This window comes from Camelus bactrianus, chromosome 8, assembly GCF_048773025.1.
Source record: "Camelus bactrianus isolate YW-2024 breed Bactrian camel chromosome 8, ASM4877302v1, whole genome shotgun sequence".
Taxonomy (NCBI): domain Eukaryota; kingdom Metazoa; phylum Chordata; class Mammalia; order Artiodactyla; family Camelidae; genus Camelus; species Camelus bactrianus.
The window spans coordinates 2,567,155-2,584,676 of record NC_133546.1 but is presented as its reverse complement, the minus strand read 5'-3'; the positions used below and the strand labels follow the sequence as shown (position 1 = coordinate 2,584,676).

At 47.8% G+C, this 17,522-nt stretch overlaps 1 protein-coding gene across 2 annotated transcripts; it reads right to left on the bottom strand.

Annotated features, from left to right (window-relative positions):
• Window positions 1-73: 73 nt before the first annotated feature.
• On the bottom strand, window positions 74-14,240 carry SFT2D1 (SFT2 domain containing 1). 2 transcript variants are annotated; one of them, XM_074368025.1, is made up of 8 exons: window positions 14,083-14,240; window positions 7,352-7,438; window positions 6,933-7,015; window positions 5,805-5,886; window positions 4,837-4,872; window positions 3,396-3,454; window positions 2,059-2,088; window positions 74-606 (listed from the first exon to the last, which is right to left on the bottom strand). In XM_074368025.1, the coding sequence occupies exons 1-8, from the start codon at window positions 14,143-14,145 to the stop codon at window positions 567-569; spliced, it is 480 nt and encodes a 159-aa protein (XP_074224126.1). In that variant the 5' UTR covers window positions 14,146-14,240; the 3' UTR covers window positions 74-566. The 2 variants fall into 2 exon arrangements, with proteins under 2 accessions (XP_074224126.1, XP_074224127.1); XM_074368026.1 differs by lacking the exon at window positions 14,083-14,240 and adding an exon at window positions 7,689-8,603.
• Between the last annotated feature and the right edge of the window lie 3,282 nt (window positions 14,241-17,522).

Below are 17,522 nucleotides of genomic sequence, written 5' to 3'. Positions count from 1 at the left end.
ACAGTGCCCAAGCTGAATTTATTCAACTGAATCAGTGTGCCCCCCACTTAAAACTTAAGTCTGACCAAGAAAATGCTGTTTTTCCAAGTGTGGGTTTATTTCAAAATTGTAAAGATTTATATATTATTTTTATTACATATAATACACAATTTTTAGCTTAAAGTAAAAACTTTCACATTTACAGTTTTTATTTTAAAAAGACATTTTTTTAAATGTAGACATTTTAAAACCGCCAGAACTGAATCTATCTTGCAGCACAGGTCTATCCTTAAATGTTCACATCTCAAATGTTGCTTAGAAAAGATTAAACAAACTGGCTAAAAATCATTTACAAATGGCAATGATTAAAAATCTCATCTTTGGAAGAGCACATTAATGGCAGACACACAGTGAGTTTAACGTCACAAGCATTGAAGAGTTTAATCAGCAAGTAGTTTTTATCAGTACACAAATGGTCTTAACCGGTCAGTGCGGTTGTTTTTTGAGTGACTACTGTACCAGGAAAAGTATACTTCACCACAAACAGAACATCAACTTTCAAATGGTCTTTTCAGAGTTTCTGGTTTTCAACTCAGGAGTGAAGAAAAGCATTTAATTACTGCATCCCTGGTGGGAAAAAATAAAAGAGGAAAAACAATATAATGATCCCCTCAGACTGAACCTGTAACGTTTCTTCCTGCCAAGAGACAGGCGCACGGCCACCTTCCCCAGGCCACCTTCCCCACGAGCACTCGGTGGAAGCCCCAGCGCCTCCCGGGAACTAAACCTTTGCGGAGTGTCTCCTGAAGTCAAGAACTGAGGCCTGGAAATCACTTGTTAGTTTCCAAAATGGTATTTATTTACTTAGAAATCTTAAGTAGCACATATGCTAATCTTAATGCAAAGAAGTAAGTGTAAATACCAAAAATAGCCTAACAAAATAACTAATTTTCAAAAAGAAATAATGACCTGGATTTTAAAAAGCAAAATGTCAGTAACTGCACCCTAAGAATTCTAAAAATCTCCCCATGGCAGACCTCACTGGCCTTCACACTTCTCTTCCAAAACGGTTTGCCTCAACTACCAGCATTTTTACACGGCCTGTTAAAGGCGTGCGGCAGCAGCCTGGAGGCGTAGGGACAGATCCCTGCGCTGCTCTCAAGGGCAGGGGTCTGCGCTTCTGGAGCGGGGCAGGTGTGGTCACTGTCCAGAAGCCTGGTCGTGGCCGCGGGCGCCAACTGCACAAGAGGGACACCGCTTCCAGGGCACGTTCCCCTCCGGCGGCGGCCCTGAGGACCCGCAGGCCCCAGGCACATGCTCTGCAGCGAGAAGCAGCCTCCTCGCCTTGCGCTGCCCCAGGCTGCCTTTCACCCGGTCAGCGCGCAACGAAGAGAATGGTCATTTGAAATGGAATAAAAATAGGATTTCTATCCATTTCCTTCACTGTCCCTATTAGGCATACAGTTCTGCTGTTTTTCATATACAGCCTGTTTCCAAATTTCACAAAGAAGCAAAGCTGGGCCTCAGCAGGGTATTTTTCTGAATCTGTCAGATTTAAGACTGCAGTTAGTTTTGTCTTCCCCACCACAATTAAATTACTACATTTTTCTGAAAAAATGGTAAGACACTGGAAGCTACCACTTGACACAGAGTAAGTGCTTCTATGGGCTTAAAACAAACATTAGTGTATCAGACTCGTTTTTTTCACTGACTCCACCTCCCCCACCCTTTTTAAAGCAGAACTTGTTTTTGCTGAGGTCTCCACATCCTATTTACTGAATATTCGCAGTCATGGAAGGATCTAGAATCTCCTATAAAAATTCCCTACTGGCAAATGTTCAGGGGGTAAAGCAGAGGCCAGGTCCCCACCCACCTGCTACATATGTTCAGCATGTTACTGCTTTACCTGGCAAGCTCTTATTCAACTCATTTGAAACATAATTTCCTTCTGGGAAAAAAGTCAAAGTCAACAAAAAACTGCTCTTTAAATAGTGTTTTAACATGAAAATGACTAAAATTCATGTATCTGTGTAAAGAGAATCAGAGGAAGAGAAAACAAGATGGAATCAAACAGCTCACCTTGCATACGGGATGTAAGACAGGCTATACCTGCAAGGAAAGTTCAAGAATGTTGAAACAATGACTAAAAAATACAAATGACTTTTTTCTTTTTTTAATACCAAATGGCCATACTCTAACACCGTAAGGAATGAAGCAGTAGAACACTGCAGTGATTCTCCGAGTAGGAGCCTTGACGAGGAGGTGGTAAGGCGTCACCTCAGAACTCGTCAGAAATGCAAATGCCTGGGGCCCACCCCATACCTCCTGAATGAGAAACCGTGTCTTAATAAACAATCTGCGTTTTAACAAACTCTAAGCGATTCTGATGCCTGCTGAAGTTTGAGCTTGTTATAAACAGAAAGTTAGCCTTTAAAAAGAAAACTATAAAATAACTGAGAATAAACTGCATTCTCCTTTAGGGATCAATCAATTGCAGATGAGCAATAAAAAGCAATATATTATAGAAAATAATCAAGATTTAAATTTTTCCACAATTCACTGAAAAAGAGTAATAAAATCATACAGTTCTTTTGTAACCTGTAGGGAACTGCATTGAACATTCACTGATAAGCTATCAGCGGAAAGGTAGAAACAACACCAAAAGAAAGACTGAGCCCAGACTGGGTGATGCCAAAAAGGGGAGATTTAAAACAGGAAAATCAGGAAGGGGTTTACAGACATCACAAGGAAGCAAACAAGACTTAGTTCTAAAGAAAAAGGAAAAACACTCTTAAAAATATTTTATATGTAAAAACACCATTCTGGTCTAACATGAAAGCATACTAGGAGGGGCACAGTCAATTCAATCAAATATTCACTGGGCTGGGCACGCGGCTGGACAGGATGTGGTCAAAGACACGGGCAGAAGCTGATCAGGAAGAAACGGGCAGGCCTGGGCCCTGAGCAGAGACGGAAAGGCAGAGAAGCGGTGCGGAAAGACTGTGTGGTCACTGGTGAGTCAGAAGACGGCTGCAGACGCTGCAGGGCCAGGGTCGGCTCCGGATGAAGCCCACCCTGTGGTGACCAGCGACACCAGGCAGAGTGAGTGGTCACCAGTGTTCGCTCGGGCTCGCGCCATGACTCGGCCTCGATTTTAGGGATTCCTGTGCCATCACCTGCACTTCTCATCACTTCTCCTTCACACATCAGAAGAGAAGTGACTGCGTCACCAGGGGACCGTGGAAGCACAGCCGCAGCTCTCAGCACGCCCAGGTCTTAGGTCCCATGGGACACACCACAGCCCTCAGGCATCTGACCTCCTGGGAGGCCAATGACCTTCCTAGCTCAACAGCTCAGAACGAAATGCTTGGTTGGCACAGTTCAGGAAATCAACTTTCTAACTAGTGCAGACTTACCAGGTCATCGACAGGAACTGCAATATGCAGAATAGTAAGGCCAGCCCCTTCTTGTGCCACTGAGAAGGGCAAAGCAAAGAAATGATGAGTTAAGATTTTTTAAATATTTCTCACAAGCAAGTTCAATTCCTCCCCTTCAGAAAGGCAAATGACAGCTCCATTTATTCCATTCAACATTAGCAGGATAAATTTAAGACTCAGTAGATCTAAAAATTAAATATCCAAAAACTGGATTTTTCTAGAATCCTCTGATTCCATTTATTCAAATGCCGTTAAATATATGGTATAAATATTAATGAGGCAACTGGGCGTAGGTGAAAATGTTAAAACTCTCTAATGTTACATCTTTTAAGTCAAGGTTCACTTTGCTAAAATCAGCATTTAAAATCCCACCCAGTTCTTAGTCTGCAGCCTGTGCAGAATGTACACGTTTTACTCATTCGCACTCGTTCCTTTTCTTACTTTTTTGAAATAAAACTGTGTTTTATTGTGATCATCCAGAATAATGTAAAATAAAGTTTCCATGGTTGTTTCAAAATGATTTATTTTTAAAATTTCTTGTCCATCTTTATTTTTAATTTTTATTTATTTACTTCTTTTCTCATTTTTAATCTACTGCTTATAAACAGATTGCTAGACCATTTCAAAGCAGAAACCAATTTTCCATAGGGATATGCAAAAATTATTTAAGAATATTCTTATTTACGTTGTTGGGAAATGAAGTGTAAGCACATGTGTGCATAACTAAAGGTCGGTCCTTGCCTCACCAAAATGGAAATCAGAGCGTCTCGGACAGAACATCTCCGAGGAGTGTTACACACCACCCTATCTGCTTTACGGCGTGCAGCGTCCTGGAGCGCTCAGGAACCACCTCCGCCCCCTCTGGGGAGTAGATGGGAACACTAAATAAACTGCATGAACAATCAGGAGCATCAAGTAAACCGAGCTGTAATACAGTGACCTCTTTAAAGGCTAATGGAGAGCCGGTCACCTTAGGTGAGTGGTGCAAGAGTAACTCAAGCCCTTTTTGTCCCTTTTTGTTAATTTGTTCTGGTCTGTTTTCTGGCCCTTTCTCCTCATTAGTTTGGACACCTTGTTGCTCCTGATCCACTCCCCGCGCCAGAGCCAAGCATAGCGAGGTGAGTGAGCGTTGCAGACAGCGCGCACGCGGACCCTGGGAGAGGGCCTCACAGCCCCGGACCGGCCGCGGAGCCGGGCTGACCCGGAGCAAGCACCTCGCCGCCGTCAGCTTTAGGCGGCAGAAGCCGTCACAAGTCTAGCCACTAACGGGATGTTGCTGCACACGGTTTTAGGAACACCGAGTCTCTGGGGATTTTAAGAAACCAGACTTTGAGCTCCTTAGAGGTGATGGTGTGGTGACACTTGACCTGGTGAGGGGCTACCTAGTTAGCAGAAAACAGGTGTGGCTGATGTCACTTACCCAGAGAGCAGCACACAGGGTAAGTACGAAACACAGCTACAGGAAAAGAAAGAACAAACTGTACGTTTGAGCCTTTCCAAAAGGTTAACAAAAATGCACATGCTATTCTGCTTTCATTTGCATAAAATACTTCACAACAAAATTAACAAGACAGTTTACTCTAGTTGTACTTACAAATCCCCTGAGTATTATTTTACTTTAAACTCTGTGGCTGCAAGATTCCTTGGCAAACTGAAAGCATCTAGTAAGTCATCTGCTGATTAAGCTGACAGAGAGACTGAAGAATAAGCCAGAGTGACAACAGCCGCTGGTGGGAACATATGAATGCTCATTTCGCCCTCAGTCACAGCAAACCACCAACCCGGATTCAGTACAGCCCGTAACACACGGTGAGTGCTGCTGCACTGGCTTTACAGGAGGCACCTACTAGACTGATTTCACACAGAAAGACTGCACTGTCATCCCACACTTGTGTCCTCCAAGGAGGCAGGTGGCAGCAACATGACAGGTCTAGACACAGGGACTTAGGTGTTTGTCCAATAGTCAGACAGGGCGGGGACAGAAGCCAGGTGATAGGCTATTTGAATTAAGCCAACTCTCCCGGAGAAGACTCAAATGGACCCAGAAGTGACCTGTCCTCCAGTCCCACTCTCCAAAAAATGCACACAGTGGTCCATTAAGAAATGTTCTCCCAGGCGTGAATATGAAACACGTGCACAGCTCTAATTTCCATTTGAAATACCCAGAGCAGCACTGTTAGATGTATGCAAAAGAAACAGATTCGCCCAGCCAAGCATTCTAGGTAATGCTGTATAACCCAAACTCTTCAAACACAGTCTGAAGAACATGTTCGTTATATTCAACAAGAGAAATATAACAATAGTACAGACATGAGAGTGGGTAATAACTCATAAAATAATGCAAAAAACTTCAATGAAAGTTTTTTTTAATTATCATTATTTACTCACAAGCATAATAATCGTTGCAAGCAATCGTGTTGTTTCAAACATTTTCTTCAGCTGCTTCATGGGTCCCATTAAAAAGCACGTACTATTTGAAACAAATAAAAGAACTGAGAGATGGATTTATTAATTTGTCTAGCTATGTAAAAATAAGTGCTTTGAAGAAAAGAAATCCTACATGAGTTTAATTTAAAAAGCTCACTCACTCGTTTTTTTTTTTTTTAGCATTAGAAGGAAACTTTAACCCTTTCGTTTTCTGTGACACACGAACGCATCATTTTATAGCCACAGGTGAACAGGACAGCTGGGCCAGCTGACAAGGTGGCTTGTTTTCATCTGTGGCAGTTGGACCCTACCACCATCCTTGTCTGCACGCACTGCGCTTGGAGGTTCTTACACCTTCCAAGAGAGACGTGAGGGTGAAGCTCCTGACAGCGACGCGGCAGGAGCTGCTCCATCGGGTCCTCTGGGACCGCAGGAGGCACCCAGGGACCAGCTGCAGAGGGCACGCCCGCCCACTCGCCAGCACCTCCGCCCCACCACGTCCCCAGAGAGACAGGCGCTCACCTCTGAAAGCTGACAGCTCGTAAGCATGACAGCTGCTCCACCAGAGATCAACCCCCAAAGACGGGCCCCAGGCCCTCAGAGAGGACACCCGACACCCCGCCCACAGGGCCTCGGGGGCACCGCCGCTGTGCCTGGGGGCCTACACGCACGGACTCTGGAGGCCTGCCTGCTGGAACCGGCCTGGTCACCTCCCTCGGCACATCCCCGGGGCCTGAGTGACTCTCTGTGCCACTAACCCAGCTACAGGATGGGGGAGGTAACGCTGCCCATCTCACAAACGGGGTAATGGATACAAAGCACTCAGGGTGGTTCCCGGCCCACAGCAAGTGCCTGCAGCCAGGAACGCCGGCCATTCTTTCCCTTACCACCCCCTACCGCGGCAGCTGGCACGGAGCAGGAGTCCTAAGTATTTACTGAACAGATACAAATTCAGTTGTGGCTGAATTCACGATGTGTATACGTCTACAGAAATATGTCCTGTTAGGAAACCACTTACTAGAAAGGACAGGGTGGAGGGATAGCAACAGCAAAAAGAAGCATTTTGAGAAGCCAAACTTCTGTACACACCTGGCTAAGGCAGCAATATTTCCAAAGGTATAAAACACTGCAAAAAGCTTTATGCCACCAGGAAGCCACAGCAATCCAGTCCCCTAAGTGAAGATATTACAGTTATTTAAAAAGTTTTATCATTTGAACAGATTAAAATATAAATGCACTACTATAACGTAATAACAGGAGCGTCTACATCACCGACTGCAACTCTCTTAACACACACTGATTTTTCTTAAGTAAAATTATATTAACAGTCCACAAAGCCTGTAAAATATTAATTTCTCCATCTTTTTACTGATCTGTACCGTTTACTTCAGGTGACTAGACACCCCATCAAAGCAGTCTCCCAGCAGTCCAGAGTGGGCTGCGCGCGGGAGGGCGAGGACTGCCGAGTGACACAGAGCAGGCGACTAAGCACAGAAGCCGGGACTCACGAGGATGGAGAAGAAGATGCCGCTCACGAAGCAGATGGCGAACCACTTCAGCCTGGTGCTGAAGCTGAGGGACGAGGCGTCCAGGACCTGAGGAAGGAAGGGGCAGAACTCATTCCTAGGTCGCCACCTGCCGATCTGAATGTTCACACCACAGGGAGGCAGCGTTCCCCTGTAACATGTACAGTAACTCTGTTTACTCTGCAGTCGCAGGGTGTCAGAATCTCACGATCCGTGGTTGCGAAGGGAAACACAAACGTGGTCCAGGAACCAGAAGGCCCTGAGAGTACCTGTACCAGGTGAGGCAGCAGCACTGTGTTACAGCTTAAAAGGCTCTTACCTGCTGGGGACAGAAGCGCTGATGTGGAGGAAATGTCCTAAGTGTGAGACGCATCACAAAATGCTCAGTTATTAAAAAAACAGGGGAAAGATGAAGGAAGATGGGCTGACTGCTGACACACACAGAGGTGGCGTCACGGGACACAGCCCTCTCTCGGCGTCTGCGTCTGAGGGTGCTCAGGCAAAAACAGGCAGAGCCGGGGACAGGGCTTCTCCTGCAGGAACAGCTCCCAGGAGAAACCTTGGGAGCAGGGAGGGAAGCTGGACAGAGAAGGGGGGAATGCGCCAGGCCGTGGTCTGGCTGGACCTCGGCGAAAGCTGCACCTCAGGTCACTGGCTCCCCGAGGCCGGGCCGGCCTTCTGGAATGCACCTCCCATCAGCTGGCCACTGGCTGCAGGCGGGGGGCGGAGGGCTGGGGTGGAGGACCTGCACGACCTCCTCGTGCTCACACAGGAGTCCAGCTGCTGGGCAATGGGTGCACCCGCCTGACAACAGCAACCTGGGGAGCCACCAGGAGTGTCCGCCATGGGATGGACACTCTCCCAACTTCTGTTAGAAAAAGTTCACTTCAAAGCAACTCACAAAAGCCTTGGGCATCTCCTCAACCATCATTAAACACACACTTTGAAATGATAATTAATTCTAGAGCAACAACATTTCTGTATGCCATGCAAATTCTGACCAGATTATGTGGGAAAAGCATACTCTGCGTATTTTATACAAGAAGCTGGAATACAGTATTGATTAAGTACACATTTCTGAAAATCAACGTAGAGTTGACTTGCAATGCTGTGCTAGCTCCAGGCGCACAGCGCAGTGATTCAGCCTTTCCACAGATTACACTCCCTTTGAAGTCGTTACAAAATAGTAGCTGTGCTTCCCCGTGCTGGCCAGTATCTCTGCTGCTCGTTTACTTTATACACAATAGTTCGCACCTCTTAACGCCCCCCCCCCCCCCCCGCTCCTCTCTCCCCACTGGTAACCACCAGTTTGTGTTCTGTATTTGTGAGTCTGTTTCTGTTTCGACAGGCACGTTTGTTTTTTTAGATCCTTCACAGAAGTGGTAACATATGTATCTGTCTTTCTCTGTCTGACTTACTTCACTAAACACAATACCCTCCAGGTCCACTCACGTTGCTGCAAAGGCAAGCACCTATTTAGATTACTGAGCGCACTACTGAAACTTGTTTTCCCAGTAAGGCTGGCAAAGTATTAACAAGAGGTCTTTCAATAAACTAGAAATGTACAATAAAAATTTATATTCCAAAATTTAAATTTCTAGCATATTATCATATACTTTAAAATAAGACCACACGTTTATAATGTATTTTCAAGAATAATGAAGCAAAAATAGAAAGTTCAATGCCAAAGCCCAAAATACCTTTTATATTCCTTACCTTAACAGATCAATCTGCGAATCCTTATGAAGCATGAAAAGTAGATAAAAACAACTAAATAAAGAATATCCATCCTTATGAAGCATGAAAAGTAGATAAAAACAACTAAATAAAGAATATCCATCACTTTTTAGCACATTTATAATGTTTTTTAAAATCTGCTTTAACCCACAGGCATTCTTGTTTCCAGCAATGTCATCTGTTCATGGTAAAACTGTGTTTTAAACAAAGAATGAACTTGCCTATAAAAACATCCAAATTTCATTCTTTCTGCTCAGGAAGAAGGCACATCGAGTTCATTTTAACTAAACAGAAGAGAATTGACCCTGAAGACCGATGTTGCACAGGAAATGACCTGCTGGTTTGTAAGAAGTGGGCGCAGGGTTCTAAGAAGCAGGGTTTCTAACTGGTCATGTGAAAACAGTGACCTGACGACTTAACGAGAGAGGAGGAAGTGTCCATTTTCACTTTCTCTTACAGGTCTACATCACCCCACTGTCCGCAAGCTTAGCTGGCGTTCAGCATGGTTATCTGCACAGTGGGCGTATTTTTCCTCTTATTACCACCTTCCAAGTGATGATCTTTAAAATGAAACATCTGACGAATTATCCCCATTTGTAAGTTTGGAATATTCAATCCACAAGCAAACGACTTGTCTCAAGCCGTGAAACCGTCCAGGACATAGAAACAAATCACAGATCCCCAGACTCCTAACTGGGACAGTTTATACACTGTTCACCACTGCCCTGTCCACGTGGGAGACAGACAGAGCCCCGACCCTCCAGACCTGCTCTGGCAGGACCTCCTGGGAGCAGGAGCAACTCTCCCATTCTCCAGTGCTCTCCTTCTTGCTGCAATAAATCAATAAACATCACCTGGAACTAGTGAATTCAATTCAACTATTTGGAAAAAAAAAAAAGAGTTGGAAACAACAGAGGAAAAGGTCTTCACTGCAGCAACGTCACAGCCGTGAATGAGCCCACAGCACAGGCTCGAGCTGCCTTTCTCCGGCGATGGAAGAGCCGGGAGGGCATGGACGCCAGCACAAAGGGGACAGCTGAGGACATCTAAGCCTTGCTCCCCAGCTGCCACCGCTTGAATGCATAAAGGGAACTAACGAACTCACTGAAGGCAGTATTCCTGGAAGTCCTCCCTCAAAGTGACAGCGGTGTGCAGAAAGCAAAGATGTGCAGACGGTGAGCACAGGGAAGAGGCGTCTACAGACCCTCTTGGGGGCCGGTGTCCTGCTCCTCACTCGGCCCCCTCCCCTTACAGCTCATCTGTTACCAGCCACCCTCCTCATTTCTGTCACCTACCGCTCTCCTGGTCATTCTCTCTCTCAGGACCCACGACCACAGGCCCTACCCTGGATCCTCACAGTCTCAGACGATTCCAGCATCCCCACGGGCAGCCCCGCCTTTCTGTCCCTCACCCTCCCTGCCACTCGGGGACCCAGGTACTCTTCACATCCGCAACTACTCCATCTCCAAAGTTCAAGTCACTGCTCTCCCCTGTGAAGCCCTCCCAGCCGTGCCCGACTCCACTGCTCCTGCCTCGAAGCCTCTGCAGCCTCCCGGGCCCCTGTATCCACCTTCCTTGTCGGTGGAAATGTCAGGGCACCTCCCTTCAGCAGGGCCCCTAAGTCCCCTTTCTGCGACTATCGGGCACAGTGACATCACGACGCCAGCCTTCCTCCCTCTCCTCTGGGCAGAGTCCCCAGCAGGACAGGGCATTGCAGCCAGGTCCCCATCAACTTGAAGTGGCCCGGACACCGCCTGCCTGGCCGCCAGAAGTGCACTGCTGGTCTGAGGCAGGCTGCCCTCTCCTTCCACCATTTCAACCATCCTCCCCTTCAACCTCAATTCCTGTGCTGACACTTCCCCCTCATCAGAAACTTCCCCTATTTCACACCAAGAACGGCAGCCATCCATGAGAAGTCCCTGCTCTGCTCGCTACTCCTGGACACCAAGCTCACCTCGGGAACATGCACTCTCTTCCTGTTCTTGGGTCACCGCGGGGGCAGAGGCCAGCCTGTCTGCCCTCTGACCTCCCCAGGGAGCTGACACCAGCTCTCCTATTCACTCCCCGCAACCCCACCTTGCCCCCACCCCCTCCAAGAGGGAATGATGTTCTGAGACTCCTTCCAGCAACCTTTAACCACGCATAAGCCTCTTCCATCTTAAACAAACAAAAAGCTTGACTTCACCCTCCAACCTCAGCAAATACCCCATGAGCACTCCTGGGGGCCTGTTCCCAGTGCCCGGCGAGGAGTCTGGCCCTTGGTTCAAAGGGACAGGGAAGGGAGGGGGGAAGCGGCCGGGCCCCAGCAGGCGGGGTGCACAGCGCGGGCACCGAGGTCTGCACCGAGGTCTCCGGGAGGAGCTGGGGTCCAGGCCTGGGTGGCCGGTCCTGTCCTCTCACACCTGCGCTCCCAGCCCTGGGTCTCCTTGTCTGCAGCCCCAGGCAGCGCCCCTCCCACACCTGCCTTCCTCCCCAGAACTATCTGACCCACTAACTATGTGACCCATGCCTTCCTCCTTGAAACACTCTTCTATGACCTAGCCCTCTCCAGGTTCCCCCCCTCCCCACTGGTTGCTCCTCTGTCTCCTGAGCTCCCCGCACTGGAAAGGTCCAGAGGTCCAACCATGGGCCTTACCTCTTTCCTCCTTACCCACAATCCCTTGATTATCTCAAACACTTCCTCCCAGGAACTCTAGAATCTTAGGCCAACTTGCTCTCCTGACACCTCCACTCAGATGCTAGCTGGCATCTCAGACTTAATATCTGTATGATTTTCCTCCCCAGATCTGCTCCTTCCACATCTCAGTTAACAGTGACTCCATCTCTCCAGCTGCTCAGGTCAAACCCACAGAAGCATCCTTGGGTCCTCTGACTCTCACACATCCAATCCATCAACAACTGATCCTGCTGGCTCTTCACTCAAACCATGGACAGAATCACCTCCATCTGCCTGATTCAGGCCAGTCATCTCTCCCCAGGACTACTACACGAGTCCTCCAACCAGTCTCCCGGCTTCCACAGACCAGCCAGGGTGAGCCTTTAAAACCCATCAGTCATGTCACCCCTTGGCTCAAAACCCACTGGCTTCTCAGCACACTTGGAGTAAAATCTAAAACCCTTTCTATGTCCTACGGGACCCCACGTGATCTGGAGCCCCACTTCCTACCTTCCCACCTCTCTCTCCCTTTGCTCCAGCCACTCTGGCCTCTTTGCTGGCCTTGAACATGTGAGCACTCTGTTCTCAGGATCTGTAGCTGCTGTTCCCTCTGCCTAGGAGATTTTTTTCTTCCATGAGTTGCCCAGGTATCCTAGTGACTCTTCCGACCTGTGCTGCAATGTTACCCACCAGACAGCCCTTCCCTGACCATCCAACACAATACGGCAGCCCCAGCCTCCTCACCCTGCTCTAACTTCTCCTGTGGTACATATTACTGGCAGATGTATTTTTATATGTACTCTTTATTACGTATTTCCCCCAATTAAAATGTAAGTTCCATGTGAGGGAAGTCTTTGTTTTCCTCACTGTTACAACACCAGCACCTTGAACAGTGCCAATCATACGTAGTTTTCAAAATATTTGTTGAATGAATAAATGAGCACCTCCTGTGAACTCACAGCACTTGTCCATTCCAGTCAATCACTCCAATCTTCCATCAAGGACTTCTCTGCATACTCTTTCTCCCCTCTAGACAGTGGGCTCAAGAAAAGTGGCACTGTCACTTTCATGTCCCCAAGGTTTAGAGCAGCTCAGTCCAACAGAACTTTCTCCAGTGGAATGCCCCACGCATGCACTGTTTTATGCGGCAGCCACCAACATATGTGGGTACTGAGCACCTGAAATGCGGCTGGTGTGACTGAGAAGGGAATTTTATGTTTTACTTAATTTTAATTAATTTAAACCTCAATAGCCACAGGTAACGACGGCTGTTGTTTGTATAACAGATCTAGAGCATAAAGTGAAGCACAAAATAGTAGTGCAGTGAGTTGGGCAAGCCACTGTTGCCTAATGGACATTCCTCGTATCACTATTTATATGGGTTCTTGTATTAACGTTATGATTTTCCAAACTGGTTATAGAGCATGGAGTTCACTTAGAGCAGATGCTTGTCTTTTAGTTTCTGAACCCTCACAGATTAGTCCGGAGCCTTGTTCACAAGAATTGTTGAATAATTATGACAACAAAGTAGGAAGTTAAGACAGAGAAAGAACCAAATACAAGATCCTTATGTAATACGTTTGATTTTAAAATGCTCCACTTCTGTAACAGTCAAACAAGAATCTGTAGGCGTGCAAATAAGAAAAATACTTATAAAGCAGTTCCTGCTGCACTATTTTTAACCCTCTTCCTTGATTTCCGCTTGGAGGAGGTACTGGGGATTGAACCCAGGACCTCTTGGGTGCTGAGCATGCGCTATACCCTTCCTCCATTTTTAACCCTCTTATCAGAGGAAGAAACCCTTATCACGGCTCGTGGGTAAAGCACGGAGACAACGGTTGTGGTTTTTTTTTTCTTTTAAGTCTCTCAACAGGGCTCAACAGACAACTTTTTAATCAGTATTATTTCACTAATCCCTCCTTCCAAAAGACAGACGCACACACACTCGCATCATTTACTTCAAGGGGAAAACGGAATTAACGAAGCTTTTAAGATTTCGGCTCACGCAGCTGGCAGAACGAGCACCTGCACACCTGCGGCGCCGCCGGCCCGCGTGCAGCGCCCAGCCCAGGCGCAGAAGCCCGGGCAGAGGCCGGGGGAGAGCAGCGCGCGGGCAGACGGGAGGAGGACGGGCGGCAGGTGGGCTCCCGAGAGTCACAAGGCCACGGGGGAGGGGCGCTCAGAGTGAGCTTCTGCAGACCCCACGAAAGCCTGCACAGCTCCCCGGACGCTTCCCGAGAGGCAGGCGGAGACCCGGCGCCCAGGCTCCGCCGCCCCGCCCCAGCAAACGTCCGCCCCAGGGGCGCGCGCCGGCTCCTACCTGCGCGGTCAGGCCCTGCTCCTCGTCGTCCTGGCCGCTCAGGACCCGCCGCAGCTTCTCCATGTCGGCTCCCGGGCCGCAGCGGCGGCCACTCGCTCGCCCGCCCCTCCCGCCCACGGAGAAACCGGAACCCGAGGCGCCGCGGACCGGCCGGAAGTCCGGGTTCCCCGCTTCCGGCCGCCGAGCAGCGCGCAGGCGCGCCGGGTTCCGGGGGCGGCCTGTCCGGGCCCTGCGTCCGCGGGCGGCGCGGCGTGGGGGTCGGCGTGGCGTGGGGGTCGGCGTCCGCACCGCGCTCCCTTCCCGCCCGCCCGCGGGGCCGAGGGGTCGCGCGAGAACTCGGAGGGCCCGGTCCCGCGCGCCGACGCAGTGGTCGCCGCCTCCCACCACCGGAGGCGGGGCCGGCGGGCGCGCAGCTGCCGCCTGTTGGACGGACGGACCTGCGAATGCGCATCCTCACGGGTGCCCCCGGCGCCGGTGCCTCGCACCCGCGTCCAGGCCTGCGGACCCGGAGGCCAGGGCCCGGACCACAGGTCCAGTTCTGCAGACCCGACATCCAGCACTGCGGTACTGCAGACCCCAGGTCCGGTCCGCAGACCCACGTCCAGTGCCTGGACCAGAGGTCTGATTCTGCAGACTCATGTCCAGTACTGCACACCCACGTCAGTGCGCAGACGCGAGAACCAGCCCCGTACACCGGGGGTCCTGCGAAACGGACCCAGGTCCAAGCCTGACACCAGGAGAAAGGATGCTGGGGTCGGTGTGAGAACACTGCCAGGGTTCGGTTCTAAACTGCAGTTCTCAAAGTATCTCTGCTTGGAAGGAGTTCGGGAACAAAGGACAGGCTTTGGGGACCAGCGGTTCTGTGCTCTGACCTCAGCCCTGCCGCTGTGCTTGTGGCATTGGGGACCCAGGCTGGTGTACTCCTCTGCTTTTCAAGGTCAGATGAGAACAGATACCACAGTTGACCCTTAAACGTGGGGGTTAGGGGCTCTGCCCTCCCTGTAGTCTTACAGCCAGACCACGTGGTTCATCCTTCCTTATCCTCGGGCCCTCTGTATCCGTGGTTCTGCGTCCTCGTATTCAAGCTGCAGAGGACCCTGTGGTGCTGCCGTATTTACTACTGGAAAAAATCCATGTATGAGTGGACCGGTGCAGTTCAAACCCGCGTTGTTCAAGGATCAGCTGTACCTGAAACTATCTCAGAAGAGATAGCAAGAGGGTGCTTCATTCCTTTCCGCTTGTGAGACGTGCTTAATTACTCAGTTCCTGTTCCAGCTAGGAGTTTGAGAGGGTGAAACCCTACCTGAAAGAGGAATAGCTAATCCAGCCCATCTTTCCAATTGGGCATAATCACTGCAAACCTTTGCGCAAATGTAAACACTGCTCGCCCGTGCTGGGTGGAGGAACACTAGCCACGGTGTAGTGACTTTTTCCCTTTCTTTTTCTCTACCATGCTGAGAGAGAAAAAACTAGAGCTGCCTGTACAGTATGAATTCCAGACAGTCTGCAGGTTTCCGTAAATACACTACTCTCAGGTCACCAAGTATACGTTTTCCTTTCCAGTTTGGGGTGATCATAGTGAAAATGTCTACTGTTCTGTTTGTATTACATCACATACTCTATTCCTTCCCTAAAATCTGGTAATTAAAAGATAGAGCCCCATAGACTTACACTGCCTTCAGTAGAATTTTATCTAATCTCGATGAGATAGAAAACATGTAAGATCTGTTATAAGAAAAACAGATCACATGCTTGCTCTGAAAAACACAGTCCAGTGCTCAGCATCCTTTAGGCAGAAAATACTTACATTTGGCCTATTTATACTAAAGTGTGAGATCACATCCTTCTGTCTTTAACTTAAAAAGATCAGAAAATAGATGGTAAACATCTGCTGTAAAATAATAAACCTCTGTGCTTCTATTTTGGAAAAGAGTACATCAAACACTCTTTAAAATTTTTCACTTTGAAGTGTAGTAACCAGTTCTCCATATGCAAAAAGATGAAATAAACTGATACCTCTAGTAACAGGGAGAAAAGCTTTCTAAGGGTATATGAGGTTGAGCCAGTGAAATTGCCAGTGTCCAACTGTTTTTAACCTAAAAAGGGCAGTTTCACATATTTCAATCTATACTTGGGTGTAAGAAATTGTACTTAGAAAATATATTGAAGGTTTAAGAAAGTGGTTTGGGCTTTTTCATTTTTCATACCCTGTGAGCCAAGCTTGGTTTCCTAAAAAAAAAATACTGCATACAATGGAGATAAATGATTAAGAGTCTTGGCTCAGTCAACCTAACCTCCTGTTTCACTTCCTCAAATGTGAAAATCAAGATGTTAATAGTTCCTATTTTGCAGGGTTGGTATGAGGATTAAATAAAACAATACATCCATCAACCCTCATCATTCAGGGGTTCTGTGTTGCAAATTCACCTACTTGCCAACATTGATTTGTAGCCCTAAAATCAATACCTGCAGGAACTTTCCCAGTCATTCAGAGATGTGTGCAGAACAGTGAGAAGTTAGTCACCCAACACACGGTCATGGCTGGGGCGGAGCAAGGCTGTGATGTCCCTTCTTGTTTCAGCTCAAACTACAAACAAGCACACTTTTCGTGGTCTGCTCAGTGCTGCGTTTCTCACATATTTGTGCCTTTTTATTTTGGTGATTTCACTGTTTAAAATATCCCCTACTAGAAAAAGAAAGAAAAATACCATATGATATTATTTATATGTGGAACCTAAAAAAAAAAGACACATTGTTTACAAAACAAAGACAGATTCACAGATGTAGAAAACAAACCTGGTTATGGGGGAGGGGAAGGGATATAGTGGGAGTTCGAGATTTGCATATACTAACTACTATATATAAAATAGATGAACAGGTTTCTGCTGTATAGCAGAGGGAACTATATTCAATACCTTGTAGTAACTTACAATGAAAAAGAAGATGAAAAGGATATGTACGTAAATATATGACTGAGACATTATGCTGTATACCAGAAATTGGCACAACATTGTGAACTGACTATACTTCAATAGTAGCCCCAGGCCTAGTGCTGGAGTGTTGTCCAGTGTCTTAAGCAAAGGAAGGCTCTGACTTGCCTGCTAGAGAAAAAAAAAAATGCATGTTTAGAGAAGCCTTGTTCAGGCGTGAGTTATGGGCTGATGGCTGTGAGTTCCATGTTAATGAACCAAGAATGCATGGGGAATGAGGTGTCCTTACACAGAAGCACGCATCAGACAAGGTCATGGGTGGATCAGTTGAGGGGAATGTAATCAGGCTGGCAGAAACCCGACCCATGTCTCCCTCAGCATCAGTCCTCTGTCTTCATGCTCCAGTGTTCAGGGCGACTTTCTCAAACATAACCTGCAAATAACAAGAAGTGACTGTATGTGTCAAAACTTGCCACATGCCAAGGGCTGAGTAAATGTTGGGTTTTGTGG